The sequence below is a fragment of the Euprymna scolopes genome, chromosome 13 (genome assembly GCF_053919585.1).
Source record: "Euprymna scolopes isolate OS-2025 chromosome 13, ASM5391958v1, whole genome shotgun sequence".
Lineage (NCBI taxonomy): Eukaryota > Metazoa > Mollusca > Cephalopoda > Sepiida > Sepiolidae > Euprymna > Euprymna scolopes.
The window spans coordinates 120,533,571-120,556,121 of NC_136494.1; the positions used below are offsets into that span (position 1 = coordinate 120,533,571).

Below are 22,551 nucleotides of genomic sequence, written 5' to 3' on the forward strand. Positions count from 1 at the left end.
CAGGAGATCCGAAATAGGTAATCCACATCATAAAGATGTTTTTGATGATCTCCTCCTTCTTCTTTGTTTTGATCAATGTTGCCGCTGAATACCTGGTAGCGGCATCAATGAGATGTAGTATCCACACCTCATTGTGGATGAACTCTTTCAAATCCATGCAAACTGTGTGATTAAATCTATTGCCAAGAGGCAATCCCACAACCGGTCGCAGTGGAGCTTTTTTAAATCTAAGGCAAATTTGACAGTTTTCACAAACCTCCTCAATCGCCTTTATAAATTCCTTGTCATTGAATTTGACACTTTTTTTAACCAAGGAAACAAGTTTTTCCTTCGAGGCATGAGCAAACTGTCGATGAAGTTTTTCTGCTTTTTTTATTTTTTCTGTGAAAGAACACTGACCAAAATTCTGAACATGTAATACAATGTTCTTAGTACCACTATGATCCAACAACTTATTTGTTAAGGGGAGACAATAGTGCCCTGAAGTTGTGGTCTTTAGTTCAATACATTTATCAAAAATCCAGCACATATCTTTCCGGAAATCTAGCACTATTCCTGCTGTCTTCATTGATTTGTGACTTAATAGAAGAGGCAAGTCGTTTTTCACAATATCTGCTTCGATATAAACTCTTATACCTCCGAGTGTAACCGGAAATTTAGCAACTTTAATTGCTGTGACAGCCACTCCATCACCAAAACAAAAACTCCGGTCTGAGTTCGTATACTTCACTAGTTGCAGGTCACTTTCATTTAAAGTATCTAAATAAACATCAAGCCACACTTCGCCAGCCAGTGTGCGAGTACAAGCAGAATCCAAGACTGCAATTCCAAATGTTTCCTTTACAATATTTGAAATTTTTTCATTTGTACTGTTCAAATAAATATTTTCTTGAATGAACAACGTAATGTGTATTTGTTCTGTCGCTTCCGTAAACCTGGGCGTATTTCTAGGACACTCTCTAATTAGATGGTTCGGAGACTGACATTTGTAACACAACAACACGTTTCCACTTCGGTCACATGGATTAGATTGTCCTCGACGAAAACGCCTTTTGTTGTTACCCGGTTTAGAATAATTATAGTTGACGATTTCGGGCTCTGATTTCACTGCCGGTACATTTTCATCACGATAAATGTCACCAAATACTTTCTTTATGCTTGGCATCCATTACAGCTTTCGACTGCTCTTGTTCAGCGGTGAGCAGGACTACATTTTCCTGTTCAGTATATTGGGGCACTTCTCTCCAATGATCAATATGATTCCAGTTGATACAAACTTGATCCTCGTTTTCATCCTCAGGTTCTATATTGATCCAATGACTATATTTGCCAGTTGATTTAGGCTGTACTGACATAACCTTTCCTTTCTTCCACTCCCCACTTCCATTTATTTTATAAGTTATGGTCTTATTTCGGCCAGGTTTTTCAGTCTTATCTCTTAAACTGGTAGAACTATCAACAACTTCTTCTCTGTCTATATCTTCACTTTCTACCACTTGATTCTGCAACTCCTCCTCCTCAACTGTAAGGTATTCATTCTTCCCTTCTGTAGTGTTTCCCAGCATTTCAGCTTTTTTTGTTCTTTTTTCGTTGTTTTTATTCACTTTCATCAATTGGCACGGATGCATCCTATAAAACTCTGCTACCATTTGTCAAGACACTTGTAGCCTGTCTAAACTGTACGAACGAACTGACTAAACCAAGATGGCCGACTCCTATTTATATCACCACAAGCAAGGGAGGTAACCATGTAACTGAAGCAAGGGAGGTAACCAATGTCTACATTAACAGACCCGATCTCATCCCGGCTGTGCTATTAAAAAATGCTCTGCCGAGGTTGCTCCAGTTCTCTCCAAACTTCACAGCAAATCCCTTAAAGAATCTTCTTTCCTGACTGCTGGAAAACTGCTTCTGTGGTATCAGTTTTCAAGAATTCTAGCAAAAGAACTGACCCATTTAATTATCATCCTAATAGCCTCCTCCCGCTTTTCGCCAAAATATTTGAGTCCATAATTAACCAAGCTCTAGTCCATCACCTTACAGCTACTTATCGACCAACAATATGGATTTAGGCAAACCAATTCCACAGCAGACATCCTAATTGTAATCTCTGAATGTATATACAAGTCACTGGTAGGGTAGAGCAGTAATCCTAGATATATCTAAGGCTTTTGACAGGATATGGCATGATGGTCTCCTCAGGAAAATCAGATCATATGGCATCACTGGAAGAATACTTAACATAATTAAATCCTTCTTAAATAAGAAAAAAATCCAGGTTGTCCTCGACATTTGTACAGCTAAACAATGTGATATAAATGTGGGAGTACCTCAGGGGTCTATCCTTGGACCTTTATTATTCCTGATATTCATAGATGCCTCCCTGATAAAATTGTTTCTGAGATGGGTATATTTGCTGATGTTACCATGCCCATGCCCTATAACAGGCACGAGGGGAAAACAATGAACACATATCTAAAGAAATGGCAGAAACACGAGAAGACCTCCAATCTGTAGTGGAATGAGGACAAAAATGGATGGTCGCATTCAATGTTTCCTTCAATAATTACAAGAAACCTTCTCTATCACCAATAGGAATGGCCAAAGACATGTTACCTGAAAGTACTTCTTTTAACAGCCTAATGTTCACAGGGAACATGAGTTGGAACATTGAGAGCATTGCCAAGGCTGCTGGGAAGAAGGTGGGCTCTCTCTACTGTGCTAGAAAGTTACTTATGCCTGAAAGTTTCCTGTGTCTCTATAAGGTCACCATTCGCCCATGTACAGAGTATTGTCACATTTGGGCTGGTGCATCCACTACTAGTCTCTCACTCCTGGACAGGGTTTAAAAGAGTCGTCAACCTAATAGGTCCTGAACTGTCATCTAAGCTTCAGCCTTAGTCCCATCGACGAGATATTGCATCCCTCTGCCTGTTCTACAAGTATTTTAATGGTGAATGCTCTGATGAACTACAAGCACTTGTACCCCCTAAACGTAAATACCTCTGACAAACCCGACAAGCAGCAAAATCTCACCCCATCACAATTGAGATCCCTAGATGTAAGAGAGCCTTCTACTCCAGTAGTTTCTTCCCCAGAACCGCTAGACTTTGGAATTCCCTTCCGGGTTCCTACTTCCCCAACTGTACTGACATGCAGAAGTTCAAGTGTAATGTGAACCGATATCTTGCTACCCAACTCCCCACATAGTAACCCTGTAGCTTATGTCCCTGATAGTAGCCCTCTGCATAAAAGTGGCAATGTGCCTTGTTTGGCGTGAAAATGTAAAAAAAAAAAAAAAAAAAAAAAAAAATGAATGACGAAACTTGTAAATAACCATAAATATATATATATAAAATAATCGGAAAGGGCAAAGTTCAGATGAAATTTAAAAAAAAAAAAAGAAGTCCAAACTGCTTAAAACAAGTTACAAAATTCGTGAAATTTGGCCTAAAACCGTCGAGTGGTTCTGAAATGGGTGATCGATTTACTATAACGTTGCATTAGAAATTGAGCACCCCCTACAAATATTAAAAAATTGATTTTTTTATTTTTATAATCTGGTAGACTAGCGTCTAATCGGTAATAATCCGATGAAAAAATTGAAAAGAAAGACGAATATATATATATATATATATATATATATATATATATATATATATATATATATATAAAGGGGGGTATGGACCAGGAACCGGTTTTTCTTTTTCTTTCTTTTTGTTTTTTGTAAATTATTTATTACTTTTCGTAATTTTTTCTAGTGTTATTTTGGTATTATTATACAAACACCGTGACAGCGAATTAGTAAAATCTTTTACGTCGTATTCTGTTACGTTTCGGTGTGCTGAACACGAATCTGAAAACTGGGTTAGGGTTAGGGTTAGGGTTAGGGTACATTTTTTTCTACTAATTCGCTGTCACGGTATTTGTATAAATTTACCGTTATTTTTCCTATCACGTGGAGATTTTATTTGTTTTTGTAAATTGTTTGCAAATCATTGATCCCAGATAGAATAAAATAAAGTTTTGAAAGTTTGTAAAAAACAAAACAAAAATGTGCACGTTGCAAAAACAATTCCACGTGACTGATTAAACACTAGAGAGCAATACTCCCACTCAAAAAATAAATAAATAAATAAAAAAATAATTCAAAAAGCAACAATTTACAACATCAATAACAAAATGCAATGCAATAATGTAAGTACATTAGTATTTTTTTTCTGCTTCGGGAACCCCGGTTTCACAAAAGTGTGGTTAACTTTCAGTTGTTATCGTCGGATTTGAGGCATAAAAAACACACCCATTAAAAAAAAGTGAATAAAATTATATTAAAAAAAAAAACAAAAAAAAAAACATTCTACTGACCTGACTCAGCCACAACAGCCGCAGTTGATGACAATAAATATTTAAACAAAAACGTATTTCGTTTCTTGCTAGCGTCGCTGCTGGCTCCATAGTTCGACATGCTAAACACGAGTGATCGTTTTTTGCTGAACAGGGCGAATTGCGATAAGAAATAAACAGAGACAAGTGGGGGGGGGGGGGGCAGAGGGAAATAAGTTTACACGCATGGATTACAAGTAGAGTTTATAACTTTAAGTGAAAATGACACAAAAAAGAAAGCAGCACACACACACACACACACACACACACACACACACGCACACACAAGTAATAATTATATAATATATAAATAATTATTAATTACTTCATGTATCCACAAAAAAATGTTATAAGGAGATATATTTTAGGTACCAATTTTCAGTATTTACTTTAATTGTGTTCAGTACTTGAGTACCTAGGTAGTAAGTTATGGAAATACATGGCAATTAAGCTACATATAATTTTCCGCGTTTCATACACATAGGGAATTGTTTCCTGATTTCCCCTGATTGCACCAGGGGATCAGCACACTCTTCAGCACATCCACGTACACTTTGGTGTTGACTTTCAAAGTGACTTTGAAGATGTGGGGTGGCATGATGTGACCCTCACTTGAAACAACACCAAAAGACCATAACCGTGGCCAGAAACCATCACCCTGGGCACGTCCCTCTAATCTGTGGCAATCCAGCGATGCATTTTGAGAGTGCTAGCAAAAGTCTTGTTGCCATAACATGGATCATAGAGAGAGCATGAGTTGTACAGTGGCGCATCTCTGATCTCACTCGTTGAACATTGTGTCACTTTCAGACATAATAGAAGGCTCCTATCGCTCTTGGGATTTGTACACAACTGGCCAACTAGTAGATGGTCTGCAACAAAAAAAGAAAACCGGTTTTCATCAAACGAAAATGAAATCATGTCGTCCTTTCTAGGGCCACAATTTTATCGTTTCACCTTTTATATATATATATATATATATATATATATATATATATATATATATAGAAATGCTTACAGCACCTGGTATTCCCAAGCGGTCACCCATCTAAGTACTGACCAGGCTCTACGTTGCTTAACTTCGGTGATCGGACGAGAACCGGTGTTTTCAACGTGATATGGCCGTCCGAAAGGATGAAACACTAGTGTCTGTAGGTATTTAATTATTATAGTAAAAAAATAATTATGACAGCCCCTTTAAGAAATTCGTTTCTTATCGTTGAGCACTTTCTGTTGAATTAAAAGTCGGTCAATTTAGCTCTTATGCGTAGATCATCGTATAATGATTTGATCACTGTCTGCCTGACGTAATGAACATTTAAATTAAAATGTTTAAAATTCAACGCTATTTCACACGGTTAATAGTAGCCGAATGGATACGGCCTCCGCTAATCGAGCCAGAGATGTCTCGTGTCGCGGGGTTCGAATCGTTCGACTGGTAGTAATCGTGACACCCTGCACTGAAGAATCCCGAAAGGATGAAACACTAGTGTCTGTAGGTATTTAATTATTATAGTAAAAAAATAATTATATATATATATATATATACTTGTTTATTGTTATATAAACATGCTCACATCCCGCTGCTACAAACAGCCACTTGTTTCAATCAAACAACAGATATCATCAGGCAGCGACTTGACTATTCAAAAGTTCAATGAATAACCTATAATAATATATAACAATAAACAAGTATTATCAGCTCTTTTTATTGAGCACTATCTAACAACCTCGTTGAATTCATTAGTCCATTACTTTTGAATATAAAAAAACCCCGAGTATATATATATATATATATATATATATATATATATACAATTCTAGGTTAATATTGTTCAAAGGTGAAAACATCCAATGAGTTTAACAAGGTTTATTTTACACAAAAGTGCTCATTACCAAATTAGAGAAAGATATACTTATTTTTACATAAAGATTGCTACACAGTCATGAATATGTTTCAGTCAACTAATTGTAAATAACGAGAGACTAGTTGAGTGAAACATTCATGACATGACTATACGTAAAAAATGAATAAAAAGTATAACTAAATATATGTATTATTTGGATTCATCGGACTACTGTTTTCATCTTGGGTGTGATTTTCATAATGTTTTGGCCGATGTAACCACCGACCTTCTTCAGGTGTATCTTGTCGAACTCAAGAATGTTTCTGTTTAGAAAAATACAATTGCGAATTACTTAGGACCTCTATCCCATTATGACTGATGAAACAAGAGCATGCTACCCCTGTGAAATAAATAAAGGGGTCTGTTCAAAATTTCGTCCAAATTCCTGAGTTTGACAAGATATGCCTGAAGAAGATTGGAAGTTACATTGACCGAAACATTGTGACAATGACACTCAAGATGACAACAGTAGTTTAATGAATCCAAATAATGCAAATAACTAATCCTCATATATATATATCTATAAAAGTGAACGTGTGTGTGTGTGTGTCTGTGTGTCTGTGTACATTTCCCTATGCAATAACTGTCAATTTTCAGTCTACAGACTCGAAATTTGATATACAGGGTACTGAGATTTGGGAAAATATTTGTAATCCGTTTTCGGCCAGAAATTTGGCTGTTAAGGGGTCAAAGTTCGACAATTTGACCTTTGAGAACCAAACTCCTCCGCCAATTTTGGGTATAAACAATTGAAATTTTAGATATGGGTTCCTTGGACATGGATCTAACTTAATAACTTGATTTGCACCCAAAACAATAAATGTTAAGGGGTCATAACAGGGGTCAAAATTAAAAAAAAAAAAATTTGACCTCTGCGATCTCTACCAAATTACTCAGACAATTTCTGGTCTAAACATTTGAAATTTTATATAAAGGGTATTCAGAGATAGGGCAAGCTTTTTAATCGGTTTGGGTCGAAAATTTGAGTTATCAATATATAAATGTATGTATGTATGTTTGCATGTCTGCTTAAAACTTTCAGAGGTGACGGACTTTCACAAGATCAGTATCGTTTGAAGCTCGACCCTTCAGACGAAAAATACCTAAAAATTGGCTAAAAACATTAATTTCTTCATCATCAACTGGGCACTTTTCTACAGAGAGGGGTCGCTTTTTTCGCGGATATTTTCAAAAGTCATCCCCTCTTTTCGTCTAGCCTTAATTAAAACCTATGTCACTCCCAGTTTGACGGTGGTCGTAACAGCAAAGACGTCACGTTTTTTTCCCGTTCTTTCACTCCTTCACTGCCTTCCTACTACCACATTTTTTTTTTTTTTTTTGCTCAACATACACCCCCAAACACCCGGGCAACGCCGGGCTGAAATGCTAGTATATATATATATATATATATATATATATATATATATATATATATATATATATATATATATATATATATATATATATCCGGCCAGATAATATCATAGTAAACAGAAATATACTAACTGATCTCTCAAGGAGAGAATGCTTGTATAGTATCATAACAAATGAATACTACTCTCCCGTCATCATAACATCCAGGATATCACGAAACCAGCTATTTGTTGTCTTGCTCATCAAGGTGGTGTGAAACATATCTCTGGTCTGATCTGCGAAGAGACCCGTGACGTTCTGAAAGTTTTCCTTGAAAATGTCATCCGTGACACCATTACCTACATTAAGCATGTCAAGAGGAAGACTAACCGCCATAGATGTCGTCTACACTCTGAAGAGACAATGAAGAACCCTTTACAGATTCAGAGGTTAAACACATGCACACAGCTACATTTTAACTAAACGGCCCTTTTCAGGGCCACCAACATTTTCCCAAAAGTATTTCTCCAAACTACAATTATTATGCATTTTGTTTCTATTTTCATAAATGTGCAAACTAATTTTTTGTTGTTGTTGCTTTTACCAAATAAAACCAAATATTTGGTTTTCTATTATTAGTCCATATAATCAAGTGATGTTCATATTTATTGTTTATTTTCTTTTTATATTTAATTCAGATTAGAAATTTTCAGCATTTTTGATAAAAACCAACAAAACAAAATAAGGCCGAAAAAATGAATAAACATGCACCAAATAAATGTTATCAAAGGCAGGATAAGATACCCATCTACTTAGCTTGATGAGTTCTTTGCGTTTTAACTTTTCTTAAAGCGTTTTGTGTTTTAACTTGAAAACAAAAGGTAGAGTCAAGTATGTTGAGTTAGAACAAAGCAAGTCAAATGTCACTCTACTTCAGTCAAATGTTACCAATCATGCGAAAATGTAATGTTCTACCAGTATTTTGTTTAATTTTCAATTTTTGAGCGATTATTTATTCTTGCCATTAAGAATGATGATAAAATAGTGAATGAAATGTATTTCTGGTTTTGGGATTAAAAAATATTTCTGCATTTATATATTAAACAATGATGCAAAATAATTAACTAAAATAGTCTGGTATGGGCTATGAAGTTGAAAAGGTTTATTGTCAATTGCTCTCAAATGCAACACATAAATAAAATCTGGATGTGTTTCTCGTGTAAATCTAAATAGAATTGAAGAGATTTGCTGTCACTTGGTCTTGTGTTTAAAGCATAGTGCAATTAATTGAAGACTTTAGATACTACTGGATTAAGAGAAATACAAGGCGAATTTTCGGTTTAGTTTGTGAGATTCGTAAATAAATGTTGTTATATAAAACTGCTGCCTACTTTGTCGATGATTAATTTGCTTGAAAAAAAAAAAAAAAAAAAAAGTAACATTTCTTTCTATTTTCTTGGCTGAAACAAATCCACTCTGGTATTTCATCAATATTTCAATCATCATATGCAAAGACGGTGATGAATAAGAGAAACTAGATTATGAAAATCAATATCTTCTCATTAAATATTTAATTTTTTTCAAATCACATTACTTTTCAATTGAGTATGAATTGAACAAGAATAATCTTCTCTCCTGATGAACTATAATGTTCACTTTCCAGTTTTATTATATTAATTCCACAAGAGTTCTTCCCTTTATTCAACAATTTTTTAAAAAATGTAATAGTTTTCATTGTCATTTTTGCTTTGTAATAATAAAGATTTAAATGGGTTGAGAGGGTCCTAATTACCACAATAACAGAAAGCGTATAAAGTGTACATACGGTCTGTTAGAATAACAATAAGAAATGAACTAAACAAAATGCTAACTATAGCATTTTGTTTAGTTCATTTCTTATTGTTATTCTTCTTCATTTTTTAAATAGTGTTTTTGAGGCCTAGTAATATCTGCGCGCGTCTTTTCTAGTCTCACACAAAAACACGCGTTCACATCTCAAGCAATATTACTTGTCATATACATACGCGCGCATGTCCACACACGTACATATATTCACGTTCGCGTATATGCACCCACATTCACATGTATACACACACACACACACGCTAACGTACGCACATGTACTCACATACGCGCACACATGGGCAACGTCATTTCCCCTTTCAAAGGAAATCCACACATACGCAAAAGACCACCGGAAACAACTATAAAAGGAAGAGACAAGCTGTTTTCAACCCTTTTCAGACCAGCTTCCGAGCTGGGCCGTCTATGGACCGACAGCGTGCCTTTTTGGCAGGCACGCGCACGTGCGTGCCTCACGCCACTTGCTACTATGTGGGACAAAAAGCTAACAGACCGTACGTACACTTTATACGCTTTCTCTCTCTCCATGAACTGGATTGCCATTCTCACTCTTTCTCTCTCTCTATCTACAACTTGTGCCGGAGAACACCTCCGTGTAGCTGACTGCTAACATGGCGCAGAGCTTAAACCCTCTATCGTTTTCTTTGTATACATGCTGGACTATCATTCCCATTCCCACTACATTACTCACTTCTCTTCCCACGCACGAACAAACGATAGTGACCCGAGCCTGAGATGAACACACATTTCCTTTTTCCTTCTATACTACCAGTCCCGCAACAAACGATGGTTACACCTACGCGGATATGAACAAGTGTTATATCTAAAACATTCATTCTTCAACAGTAAATAAACGACACGTTTATTCTATCCAGCAATTGAGTTTTTGTTTCCTTCATTCCATTCGTTTCATTATTTTCTTTTGTAACGGAATTAGAATGTATATATATATATATATATATATATATATATATATATATATATATATATATATATATATATATATATATATCCTAGTTCTCTACATATCCCATCCACTATCACTCGACATGTTTTCTTTTCTTTTCATGCTTATTTTTTTTAATGTTTGTACATACATGTTTGATTCTTTGTAAAGAAGTTGTATCTTTGGTTTGTAAACAAAAAAAAAATTATTATGTTTTTGCAAATACAATTTCAAAAAACAACCATTCATGTGGGAATATTTAAAAAGCTTAGGCCCACAGAGTGAATGAGTTATTATGGTGAGTGATAAACTAGCTTAGGGAATGGACAAAGTGGATGACCCCCGCCCCAATCTCCTCCCACTCTCTTTAGACTTCATGTCACATTGTTTTCAAGGACCCCCACCTCATTCTTTATAAAATATTTTTTAATAAAGTGTTGTATAAAAAAGGGGGGGGGCCTTAGCAATAAATAAAATTTAAAAAATATAAAAAAAAGGATTTAAATCAAATGAGAAATGTATATATATTTTTTTAAATATATGTATAACCTTTTGTCAGTTCAAATATGTAAAGTAATGATTTTGCGAATTGAAATAAAAAATCAAAAAGATATGGTGACAACACGACGGCAAATATTCTTCCATATAAAAGAATTGACTAATTTTGCCTTTGATCGCTGTTGCTGCCGTTTATTAAAATTAGATAATTCTAGAAGATCCCCCAGAATAAAGAGACGAATCTGCATAAAAGTGTAATATACGTTAATCAATCCTTCACGACTGAGGTAATTTTTATTTTGTCCTAACGCCGAATGCTCCTTTTTAGCGTGTTGAATTGTAGACCACATTAAATGAAATGCTGTTTCACGACATTCACTCGTGTGGAATCTAGAAAAATGTTGATGAATTGAAATATTTCACACACAAAAAAAAAAATAAATAAAAATAAAATAAAATAAAAATACAAAAATTCAGCACACAATCAAAGCAACGGGATTATATTTGTGGCCTTGTCTTCCTAGCAGTTACAATTTATGCATCTACATTTTATTGCCCGGTTTATGCTTCGTAAATAAAAGCGTTTTTTATTTTCTGCATCAAAATAATTTGTTTGGATTACGATGCACACGACGACGTCATTCTTGTTAAAAAGGGGATTAATTCAACGAGATTTAATTATCAAATTAATGATTAGACAAATATGTTTTTCGAAAATTGTATAATACTAAGTATTATACAATTTTAAAAAAAACATTTGTCTAAATTTTTTGTGCAAACAAGCTCTATAACAGGCACGAGGAGAAAATGAAGGAGATGCAGAAACACTAGAGGGAGACCTCACATCTGTAGTGGAATGAGGACAAAAATGGATGGTAACATTCAATGCTGCCAAGCCTACGCTTGTTTCTTTCAATAATCACAAGACACATTCTCAACCACTAATAGTTATGGCTAAAGATACATTACCTGAAAGTACTTCTTTTAAATGCCTCGGCTTAACGTTCACAAAGAACATGAGTTGGAACAGATACATTGAAAGCATTGCCAAGGCTGCTGTGAAGAAGGTGGGCTTTCTACTGTGCTAGAAAGTTACTTACACCGGAAATCATCCTGTACCTCTACAAAATCACCATTCGACCATGTATGGAGTATTGATGTCACATTTGGGCTGGCGAATCTGCTACTAGTCTCTCACTCCTGGACAGGGTTCAAAAGAGAGTCGCCAACCTGAAAGATCCTGAATTGTCACCTAGGCTTCAACCTCTGTCCCATCAACGAAATGTTGCATCTCTCTGCTAGTTCTACAAGTATTTTTATAGTGGATGCTCTGACGAACTACAAACCCTTGTACCCCCTCGATGTAAATACCCCTCGACAAACCCGATACACAGCAAAATCCCACCCCTACACAGTAGAGATTCCTAGATGTAAGAAAGCCTTCTACTCTAGTAGTTTATTCCCCAGAACTGCTAGACTTTGGAACTTCCTTCCGAGTTTCTGTTTTCTCAAATGTAATGATATGCAGAAGTTCAAGTGTAATGTGAATAGGCATCTTGCTGCTCAACTCCCTACATAGTACCCCTGCAAATTATGTCCCCATTAGTAGCTCCCTACATCAAAGTGGCATTGTGCCTTGTTTGGGGTAAAAAAAAAAAAAAAGAAAAAGAATTCTCAATCTATCGTTACATTTTGCTACAAAAACATATAAAGACATATGGAAATGTAGTTATTTTGTCATCTTAAAAAAATATTTGTGGTGCTTAATAGGAACAGCGAACATTTGTTAACTACTGCTAACAAAACAAGATACGGATGAAAAAGATGAATGTTACCAAAGGCAAGATAAGTTATTCTTCTAACTACATGAATGGGTTTCTTTATTTTCTTGTATTATTGTTATTATTTATTGTGTGTGTGTGTGTGTGTGTGTGTGTGTGTGTGTGTGTGTAACCTATTTTAAAGCATTTTTTTCGTTCAAAAGAAACCCCATGTCCACTCTGTTGAAAAAAACAAAACAAAAAAACAAAAAAAAAAACAAACAAACATCGTGACTGTCTTAAGCTTTGCATGGGGCCCCTGATAATCGCCCGCAAATCGAAAATTAAACAAATAAACACATCTGATGCATGTCACCAATCGAGTGGAAATGGGTACTTCACGTTTTTTTTTGTTTTTTTTTTAATGACTGCTTCCTGAAAGTGCATGCACAAAAGGTGTTCATTGATTTATTTAATCACGCAAACTTTTTGAAGTACTATTTGAAGCAAAAAAAAGAAGCATTATTTGAATATGTTTGAAAATAAATGTATCAAAAAGTAAATATTTACTGGAGAAAATATAATAAAAATATAATAAAAATATAATAAAAACAAGCATGAAATAAAAGTATGAATCAAATTTAGTCGAAGTTATAAAAATAAATAAATTCATCATCTCCTCCATAAGGGCAACTATGCTCAGAGAGTAGGTGCCGGTGCTCCCGTCTATTTGGCTGCTGTCATGGAATATTTGGCAACAAGAAATTCAAAATCATTCCCGTCACTTGCAACTAGCTATCTGTAATGACGAAGAACTGAACAAATTCTTGTCTGGAGTGACCATTACCCAAGGCGGTGTCCTTCCCAACATCCAAGCTGTCCTTCTCCCCAAGAATACACAGAAAGCATCCAAGTAAATTCCGAAGCAACAGCAAAGGTCCTTTTCAGGGCCGTACACATTTTCCTGAAATGTGTTTTTTGCATAAACTTGCTTAACAATGCTATTGTTATATAAGAGTGTTATAATTATAAAGATGATGACTGTTCTTTTGTTGTTCTTGTTATAAGAAGAGTAAGAGTCTTAGTAAGAGATTAGAGTCTTAATAGTGTTGTTGGAAGAGATGCTAGTTATTATATATATTCATTGTGAGTGTTCATATTGTTGAGATGTTCATATTGTAAGAGATGGGATGGAAACATTAACAAGTATATATAAAGGGAGAGAGAGAGAGAGAGAGAGAGTATATATAAATACACTTTGAGAGGCGATTCGATATCTAGATAGATAGACCGAGAGATTGGTATTTATGCTTTTGACAGTTCTGTATGAAACGGGAGTGTTTATATAACATAGTTTGACACATATACTTTCTAACACATATTTTTTAGATGATGGTTTTATCAAATGGTTCTTATACATAAATGGACAATACCTTTTCTCGCTGCAATGAAGAACACAGAAGAGGCAGTTATGAAAAACATCATGATCATTTAGTAATTGTCTGTATTTTTGAGATGAGTTGTTTTCATTGATTGAGATTGTCGGACTGACTTCCTCATCTTGGTTGTTTTTTGTCACAACGTTTCGGCCGTTTTGCCCTCCGGCCTTCGTCAGGTGAACGGTTTGTTAGGAGTCTCGAACCCAACCCTTTATTATTATTATTACGGGGGTACCGTGTTCGGACTCCAGCTAGGCTTTGGGACATAGTTGCTGATTCTCTGTTTTTCAATGTTACTTTTCACTGCCTTCGTTCAGGATTGAACTCAGCACCTTTGGGTAACTGTAAACTTTGATACAACGTCTAGGACCACTCGGCCATATGTCACTAGGACAATTCTTAGTTGGTTTTTTGTTAATGTTAAACCTATGTTGTTATTCAAGGTTTTCTCTCTCTATCAGAGGTGTCCAAATTGCATTCAGCTCTATGCTTGGTTTGCTCAGTAGGTTGTCATGATCATTTATTTCTTCCATATGACCGGTCAATGGCTTTGGATCCAGGAATTCAAAGTTTCTTCTTTACATCTTCTTCTTTTAAAACCCTCTCGCTTCCAGACGGTGCCAAGGTTCGGTCTGAACCTCTCTGCGTCCCTGGTCGGACTCTTGTCTGACTCTCCGACTCTCTCTAACTAACTCTAACTTCGAACTCTTTCCTATATTGAGAAATCACATGTATGTCTGGCCAACGTGACTATAATTCACGTGCCATCAACATGCGCGATTTGCACGTTTTTGAAACCATTTCTGATGACCAGGAAATTTCCCATTTTCCCTTGTTTTTTTACAAAGGAATTTAACCTACTTATCTAATTCATATAACCCGTACTTTATTATTTATTCTACTTAACAATAGTTTCCAGCCAAAATTATATTGATTATTTATTTTATCAGAATCAACAATTCACTGGACATTCCATTTAAAACCTATTGTTCTTTAAAACTTATCTCCAGGGTTCGATTCCCGTTTTCTCTGATTTTATTTTCATTTACTAATTCTCTTTATTTTTACTTACATGAAAAAGGGGACAAGCATCTTTCATGTAACACGATTACTTTTATATCTAGCTTTTGTGATCATCTATCGACTACTTGATTATAGAATCAATTCTTATCTGTCGTGAACGATTTCTACCGGCAGCTGTGCCCCAATTTTGTTAAAAAGTATTATCTTATTATCAACGATGATTATTATCATTAATAATAACAATAATAACAACAGCAACAGATATTATTGTTATTGATCATTATCAATAATAATAGCAGCAACAACAATGATGTTAAAACCGAAAACGATTAAATCACCAAAATGGTGGGGAGGAGAAAATGCAAAATTATTGCTTGAAAAAAAAAAAACAAAAAAAAACAAAAAAACAAAAAAAAAAACCCAAAAAACATTGCTTTCTTTTAGGATTAATAAAGTATTATTGCAAAGGCGGTAACTCTTCATAATAGGGTTCCAATTGTTAAGAAAATATTAAAATACAAGAAATAGAAATAAGAAATGCATTCTGGTGGATGAAGCACTACTATCTGCGTTTTCTGTTTCAGTAAATATTCGATTAATAAAATTAATTAATTTAATAACTTAGTAATTGTCAATATGATAAAACTAATTTATTGTGTGTACATGAGATGATGACACAAAGTTCCCCCCTCCCCTGTGTTCTAATATCTGCCATCGCATCCTATTGTTTCTAATCATTTAGTTTGTAGAGTAGATCAAGCGACAGCAAGTCTTCCCAGTGTCCCACATTATGTTCTTTTTACTGATTTAGTTTATACTTTAGATCAAGTGATAGCAAGTCCCTTCTTCGCTGTCGTCCAAGTCGACATATTTAGATGAATGGAAATCGTTTGTTCGAACATGTTTTCCTCACATATACACACCCACTTGTACACACGCACATACGAACACACACACACGCATATACACATCCTCATACACACACACACATGTATGCACACATACGCGCCCAAGTATGCACACATGCGAAACGTCACTTCCCCTGAAAGGAATTCTAGACATGCGCAGTCAGAACACTCACCCCGATATAAAAGTCCACAACACTATTCAACTTCCTCTTTCTTCCCTTTTGCCTGGTTTCGTCAACCAGACAAGTTTGGCGTCCATAGCTCTTGGTTTGAAGACTTTTTCACATGGACGACTGCTATCATGAATACACGGTTTTGCTGAGGCAAACACTCCCTTTCTATTTTCCTTTCTACGTGCGGGACGGCCATTTCTCGTCCTCGACTTCATTCCTTTCTTTTCCACGCATGTAGTCGTCAACGCCTGAATGAACACGTGTTACACCTAAACCATTTAATTTTGATAGAAAATAAACGACATGTTTATTTTATCCAGCAATTGAGTTTTTGTTTCCTTCATTCCATTCGTTTCATTATTTTTTTTTGTAGCAAGTTAGGGTATTTATATCCTGGTCTGCAACACATTTATGGTGTGTTCGCAAGTCATCATATAAAGATTTTTGTTTTATTTCTTAAAATAGGATCTTATAATTTTGAATTAAAAAAATAAAATTTATGTTAAAATAACTTAACGCCTCATGAAAATTGTAACAGGACTGAACAATCTATTTTGTATATAATAGCTAATGATTTGGATCAAAATTCAGCGAAAAACAAAACGACATGTCAGCATTGTGATAGAAAAGCATATGTCGTCCTACCACGAATCTAAAGTTTGCGTGGAAATACGAAAAACAATAATAAAAATAACAAACAGAAAAGATGCGTACGAGGTTAGTGTGCGCCAGTATTGAATTATGATCGCATATCGGTCAAGGGAGATAACTCAGCATGACAGTGTTATTTTGAGTTGTCGTCTGCCTCTTCGATTTTTTGTTAACGTTTTTCAGTTTTGTTTTGAGTTTTGTTCTGTACGCTTGAGAATAAAGTCTCTCTGTCTCTTCAAACGGTTTCGTATGATACACCTTTATTTACTGGCAATCGCTAATTTGAAGGAGTAAAAAAAAAAAGATTTTTTTTTCTCTGAATAAGGGTATATTACCCACCAACTAATTGGGCGACCGCCTGAAGGGATTATCGTGACGAGACCGGACTATCAAAGTGCCTCTTCCCCATATATCAGTTGTTCAAGAATATCTCACTCAGTATGTCTGCACGTGCCCCTAAACAGTGGTGCCTGGGAAATAATGAAACTATCTCTTCCTTTGAGGCATGGAGAAATAACCTTGTATATTGTATGTTTCTTGATAGAGACTATGTCCCATCCTTAAGATGAACTGGAAAAAAAAGTCACGCGTTCATTCACACAGGGGCTTCACAAATGATGGTATGGAAATACCTGATGTCAACAGACTCAGCGCTATCCAAAAAAATAATATTGTGGAGATGATGTTGGGACAAGTGGCAAATTACTGCCCAGGATATCATGGAGTGCCATCATTAAGAACTCAATGTCATTAACAAATGTTTGGCAAACCATAAAACAACATTATGGCTTCCAGACTAGTGGCTCTCACTTCCTGGACTTTGATTCCATAAGATTTGAACCGGATGAACGTCCAGAAGGGTTATTAGAAACTTGCAGCCTTCATTGACGACTCCTTACTTCACTATACTGCGAGGAAGTCTCAACCATAAAAGACTTGTTCACTGTGTAGTCAGGCTAAGAGATCCAACACAAACCATTTTTTGAGTGAATGTATCTACCTTCCTGAATCAGACCGTAGATATATAACCAAAGCTCACTAGATCCGTCACATCTTCGACGATGAGGAGCACGATTGTCTAAAGACCTTAAGCAATTTACATATAGACGATGAAAACATGACAACCTCACAGTGAGTGAAAACTGAACAATCCCTCTACATCGAGGTGTTCTCAAATCATCATCTGGTACAGATTATTGTGGACAGTGGTGCCACCGGAAATATAATTCGACACTCAACAGCTAAGCGCCTGGACGCTAAAATTACAAAAACTTCCCAGTCTGCCAAACAGGTCAAATGTGAAACACGCTTCAAATTTAATCTATGTTAAAAAAAATATGCAAGATAACTATTTTTACCAGTGATTATGGTGTTCAATTGATTACGAGGAGGTTTATTTTTACTCCGATGGATTTACGCATGGTTTCCTCAGTAGTACAGACATTACAGATGACGATTTTTATTTTGTGAGCGGTGTGACACAAGCATTGCAGAATGAAATAAGTTATAAATAAATCAAATACTAGGTTGAAATTGATCCAAATATTTTCAAAAAAAATTACATCTTGTAAATCAGTGAATATAGTTTTAGAGTTAACCCGCAAAAACACAAATCGTTGTGAGATTTAATATGCTGACAAATATTTGTTTATTTCACAGAGTAATAGACTGACCACCAGGTAATGAGATCTTATAGATTTCAATAAAAATTAACTTCCTTTTCTTAAAAAAAATCATTTATTTTTTTATTTTTTACTTTGCAGCATGTTAAATAAAATTGAATAAATCATGAAAATAAATTCGTGATGACGACGATGACGACTAAAAATATTTACAAAGTCTGTTTTTCGAGTCGTTTTTGTTAAATTTAATCTACACTTTGAATATCAATTTGTTCTTGATAAGTTTTTAAATGCAAATTCAAGTCAACAACAGACAACGGATCACGAAAAATGGTGGGTGATTAATGCTTTTAAAAATACAACCTCATTATCAGCAAATTGTGCTTTACTTTTAAAGAGAAACAAAACTATTTTGGGTTTTCATATAAAGTAAATTAGTGAACTATGGCTCTCGTCTTGGGGAGGCTCCATGTTTTGACAAGCTTCTGGGTTTGACCTTTATTTCTGATCTGAAATGGAACACGTACATCAAGTCTGTTGCCAAGGTCGCTGGGAAGATGGTGGGATCCTTCTACCGCTCCAGAAGATATCTCACTACTGATGCAATTCTCCATCTGTATAAAAGCCAAGTACGTCCAAGGATGGAGTACTACTGCCACATCTGGGCAGGAGCTGCTAAAAACAGCCTATCCTGCCTTGACAGAGTACAAAATAGACTTCATGGCTTAGTGGGGGATGCTCTTTTCTCTTCCCTGCAACCTCTCTCCCACAGAAGAGATGTTGCGAGCTGGTCTTTGTTTTATCATTATTTTCATGACAAGTGCTCGTCTGAGCTCCAATCTCTGATCTCCCCCTCACCAATCTTTCACGATAAACACCCATCTAGCCAAAACCACTATCAATAATTTCCCCCACACTTTATCTGTGCCTAAATCAAAGCGTAGATTCCATGAACAAAGCTTCTTTCTTAGAAGTACATGCCCGTGGAACTCTCTTCAAGTCCAACATAAACAAATTCCTGATGAACCGCCCCCTTAAGTAAGACACTTTATCAAATCTCCAATACTAACAATTACTACAATACTATCCCATTGATTACTGTACACGCAATAACCCTTATCCCCGAGTGGTGTGTAATAATAAAGAGTTACTTGCCCTTGGTTAATATCAGGGGGAGTCTAAATAAAGTATTTGATGTGAACGGACGCATTCTGGTTCTTTCCTTCCTCCTCTTAAATGTAGTAGCAGCGGTCACCACGTGGTGACATAGAAATTACAGGGACCCGACGAAACATGGTGTCGGATTGGGATAAATTTTTTTCTTTGGGTAAGGAAACCTTATAACGAGAAAAAAAAAAAAAGGATTAACGTCAACTATTTCAAAAAGAAATATGTTTAGACTTCAGCCCCCAGAGCGTTTTGACTTTAAGCAACCGAACCAGTGGAGGATATGGCGAGAGCGATATCAACGTTTTCGGAGTGCGACAAAATTATATGAAGAGTCGCCCGATACACAAATTAGCATGCTTGTGTATTATATGGGACCAGACGCCGAACAGATATATAAGTCGTTCTCTTTCAAGAAAAAGGAAGACGAAAAGAGTTTCGACGTGATACTGAACAAATTTGAAGGCCACTTCATGCCGAAAAAAAATATTATGCACGAGCGCGCAAAATTATTGGAATTATTGAAAAAAGATACGGTTTGGGCTTGGAATGAACCTCAAGAAAAGTCATTTCAAAGCGTTAAAGAACTATTGACACAGGCACCGATATTGATTTATTATAATCCAAAAAAGCCCATCACGATTAGTGCGGATGCGAGCAGCTATGGACTTGGCGCTGCCATTTTCCAAGAAGAAAATAAAATATTGAGAGTCATAGCTTATGCCTCTCGTATGCTGACACAAACAGAACAAAACTATGCTCAAATTGAAAAAGAATGTTTAGCGAGCGTATGGGCCTGTGAGAAATTTGACAGATACATCGCGGGACTAGATCAGTTTTGTCTTCTAACGGATCATAAACCTTTGGTACCGTTGATAAATACTCAGGATCTGAATAACACTCCTTTGAGATGTCAAAGACTGTTGATGAGACTTAGGAGATACAATCCTATAGCAGAGTATTTTCCTAGGAAACTTTTGCTGGTATCAGATGCACTGTCTAGAAGTCCAACCGAAAAAGCAGAAAGCACCATGGAGAAAGATGTAGAAATGTATATAGACACGATCATAAAGACCAGATCAGCTACTGATAGAAAATTAAAAGAAATTAGGAATGCTACATCTAAGGATTCAAAACTACAGGAGATTATCTATTTAACATCAAATGGTTGGTCGAGCAAGGAGGATAGATTAAACAAGGGAGTTAAACCTTACTTTAACTTTAGGAATGATCTATCAGTTCATCAGGAAATTTTATTTTATCAAGATCGAATAGTGGTTCCACAAAATCTCAGAGCAGAAATATTACAAGCAATACATACAGGACATCTGGGGTTAAACAAATGCAGAGAACGAGCCAAAATGTCAGTATGGTGGCCGAGAATATCACAAGAAATAGAAGATCTCATTAGACGATGTGATTTTTGCAATAGTCATCGTGCTGCAAATCCCAATGAAACATTGAAACCAACTACTTTGCCAGATAGGCCGTGGCAGAAATTGGGGACAGACATCCTAAAATTGGAGGGAGAATATTACTTAGTTGTAACAGACTATTTCTCCCGTTACTTGGAAATCACAAGATTAAATCCACTAACCAGCAAAACGATAATTGGGAAATTACGAGAAATATTTGCTCGATGGGGAATACCTGAGGAGATCGTAAGTGATAATGGAGGACAGTTCACAAGCACATATTTCAAAGAATTTGCAAGACAATATGGATTCACACACACCACAGTGAGTCTGCATTTCCCTCAGGCGAATGGAGCTGTCGAAAGCGCAGTGAAAACTGCGAAAAGAATATTACGACAGCCAGACATATTTCTCGCATTAATGGCTTACCGTAGTACACCAATAACTGCTACGGGAGTTAGCCCAGCAGAACTCTTGATGGGTAGAAAAATTAAAACAACTTTACCCAGTCATCTAAATAAATTAAAACCCAAATGGCCAAATTTACGAAAAGTAAAACAGAGAGATGGGTTTTACAAAACAAAAAATAAAATAAATTACGATAAAAGACATGGAAGTAAAGACTTGAAACCACTAAGAGTGGGAGACAGAATCCGAGAGAAAATGGATGAAGAGAAAATGTGGAGGAATACTGGTATAGTCACAGCAACAAATAAGAAAAATAGGATATATACAGTAAAGTTGAACTCTGGAGAAAGTCTAAAAAGGAACAGAAAACATTTACTACCTATTTTGGAAAACGTAGACAACTCCTCCAGAAGAAGCGAAGTTAAGCAAAAACAGGAGACAACTATATCAAGCAGAGGACGATTATCAAAAAAAACCGAACTACTTGAAAGACTTTGTTTACAAAGATAATAAATGTTACCGTTTGTAAATAAAGGTTAAAACTGTTTGTAAATAAAAAAAGGAAAAAAAAAAAAAGGATCTCGACAAACGGAGATGTGTAATAATAAAGAGTTACTTGCCCTTGGTTAATATCAGGGGGAGTCTAAATAAAGTATTTGATGTGAACGGACGCGTTCTGGTTCTTTCCTTCCTCCTCTTAAATGTAGGAGCAGCGGTTACCACGTGGTGACATAGAAATTACAGGGACCCGACGAAACAAGTGGCTTCCAGACCTCGATAAATAGTGACCTCCATGTAAAAAAAAAAAAAAGTACTTTTGACGATGTCGGAAACTGCTAACAGTCTCATCCAACGAAAACATGGGTAAAAAAATATAATGAATGCTGAAAAAAAAAAAAAGGGAGCCATTCTATTCATAAAATGTAAACAAAGTTTAATGAACCATCTTAGATGCAAATGAATGCATAAAATATGAAATGAAACCAAAAAAAAAAAAAAAAATGGTTGCATTGCAAATCAAACTATAAATGGAAC

General features: G+C 35.7%; 1 protein-coding gene and 1 non-coding gene across 2 annotated transcripts in view; both read right to left on the bottom strand.

Moving 5' to 3' along the window:
- The window catches only part of LOC145292173 (mitochondrial uncoupling protein 4-like), a 45,095-nt gene extending 40,574 nt beyond the window's left edge, over nt 1-4,521 (bottom strand). The window contains exon 1 of the mRNA XM_080138435.1: nt 4,366-4,521. Within this exon, the coding sequence (XP_079994561.1) occupies nt 4,366-4,465 (100 nt within the window). The 5' untranslated portion in view covers nt 4,466-4,521. The remainder of the gene's footprint in view (nt 1-4,365) is intronic.
- Nucleotides 4,522-5,394: 873 nt separating this feature from the next.
- Nucleotides 5,395-5,513, bottom strand: LOC145292396 (5S ribosomal RNA). Its single transcript, XR_013869589.1, has one exon. It is a non-coding gene; the product is annotated as a 5S ribosomal RNA (ribosomal RNA).
- Between the last annotated feature and the right edge of the window lie 17,038 nt (nt 5,514-22,551).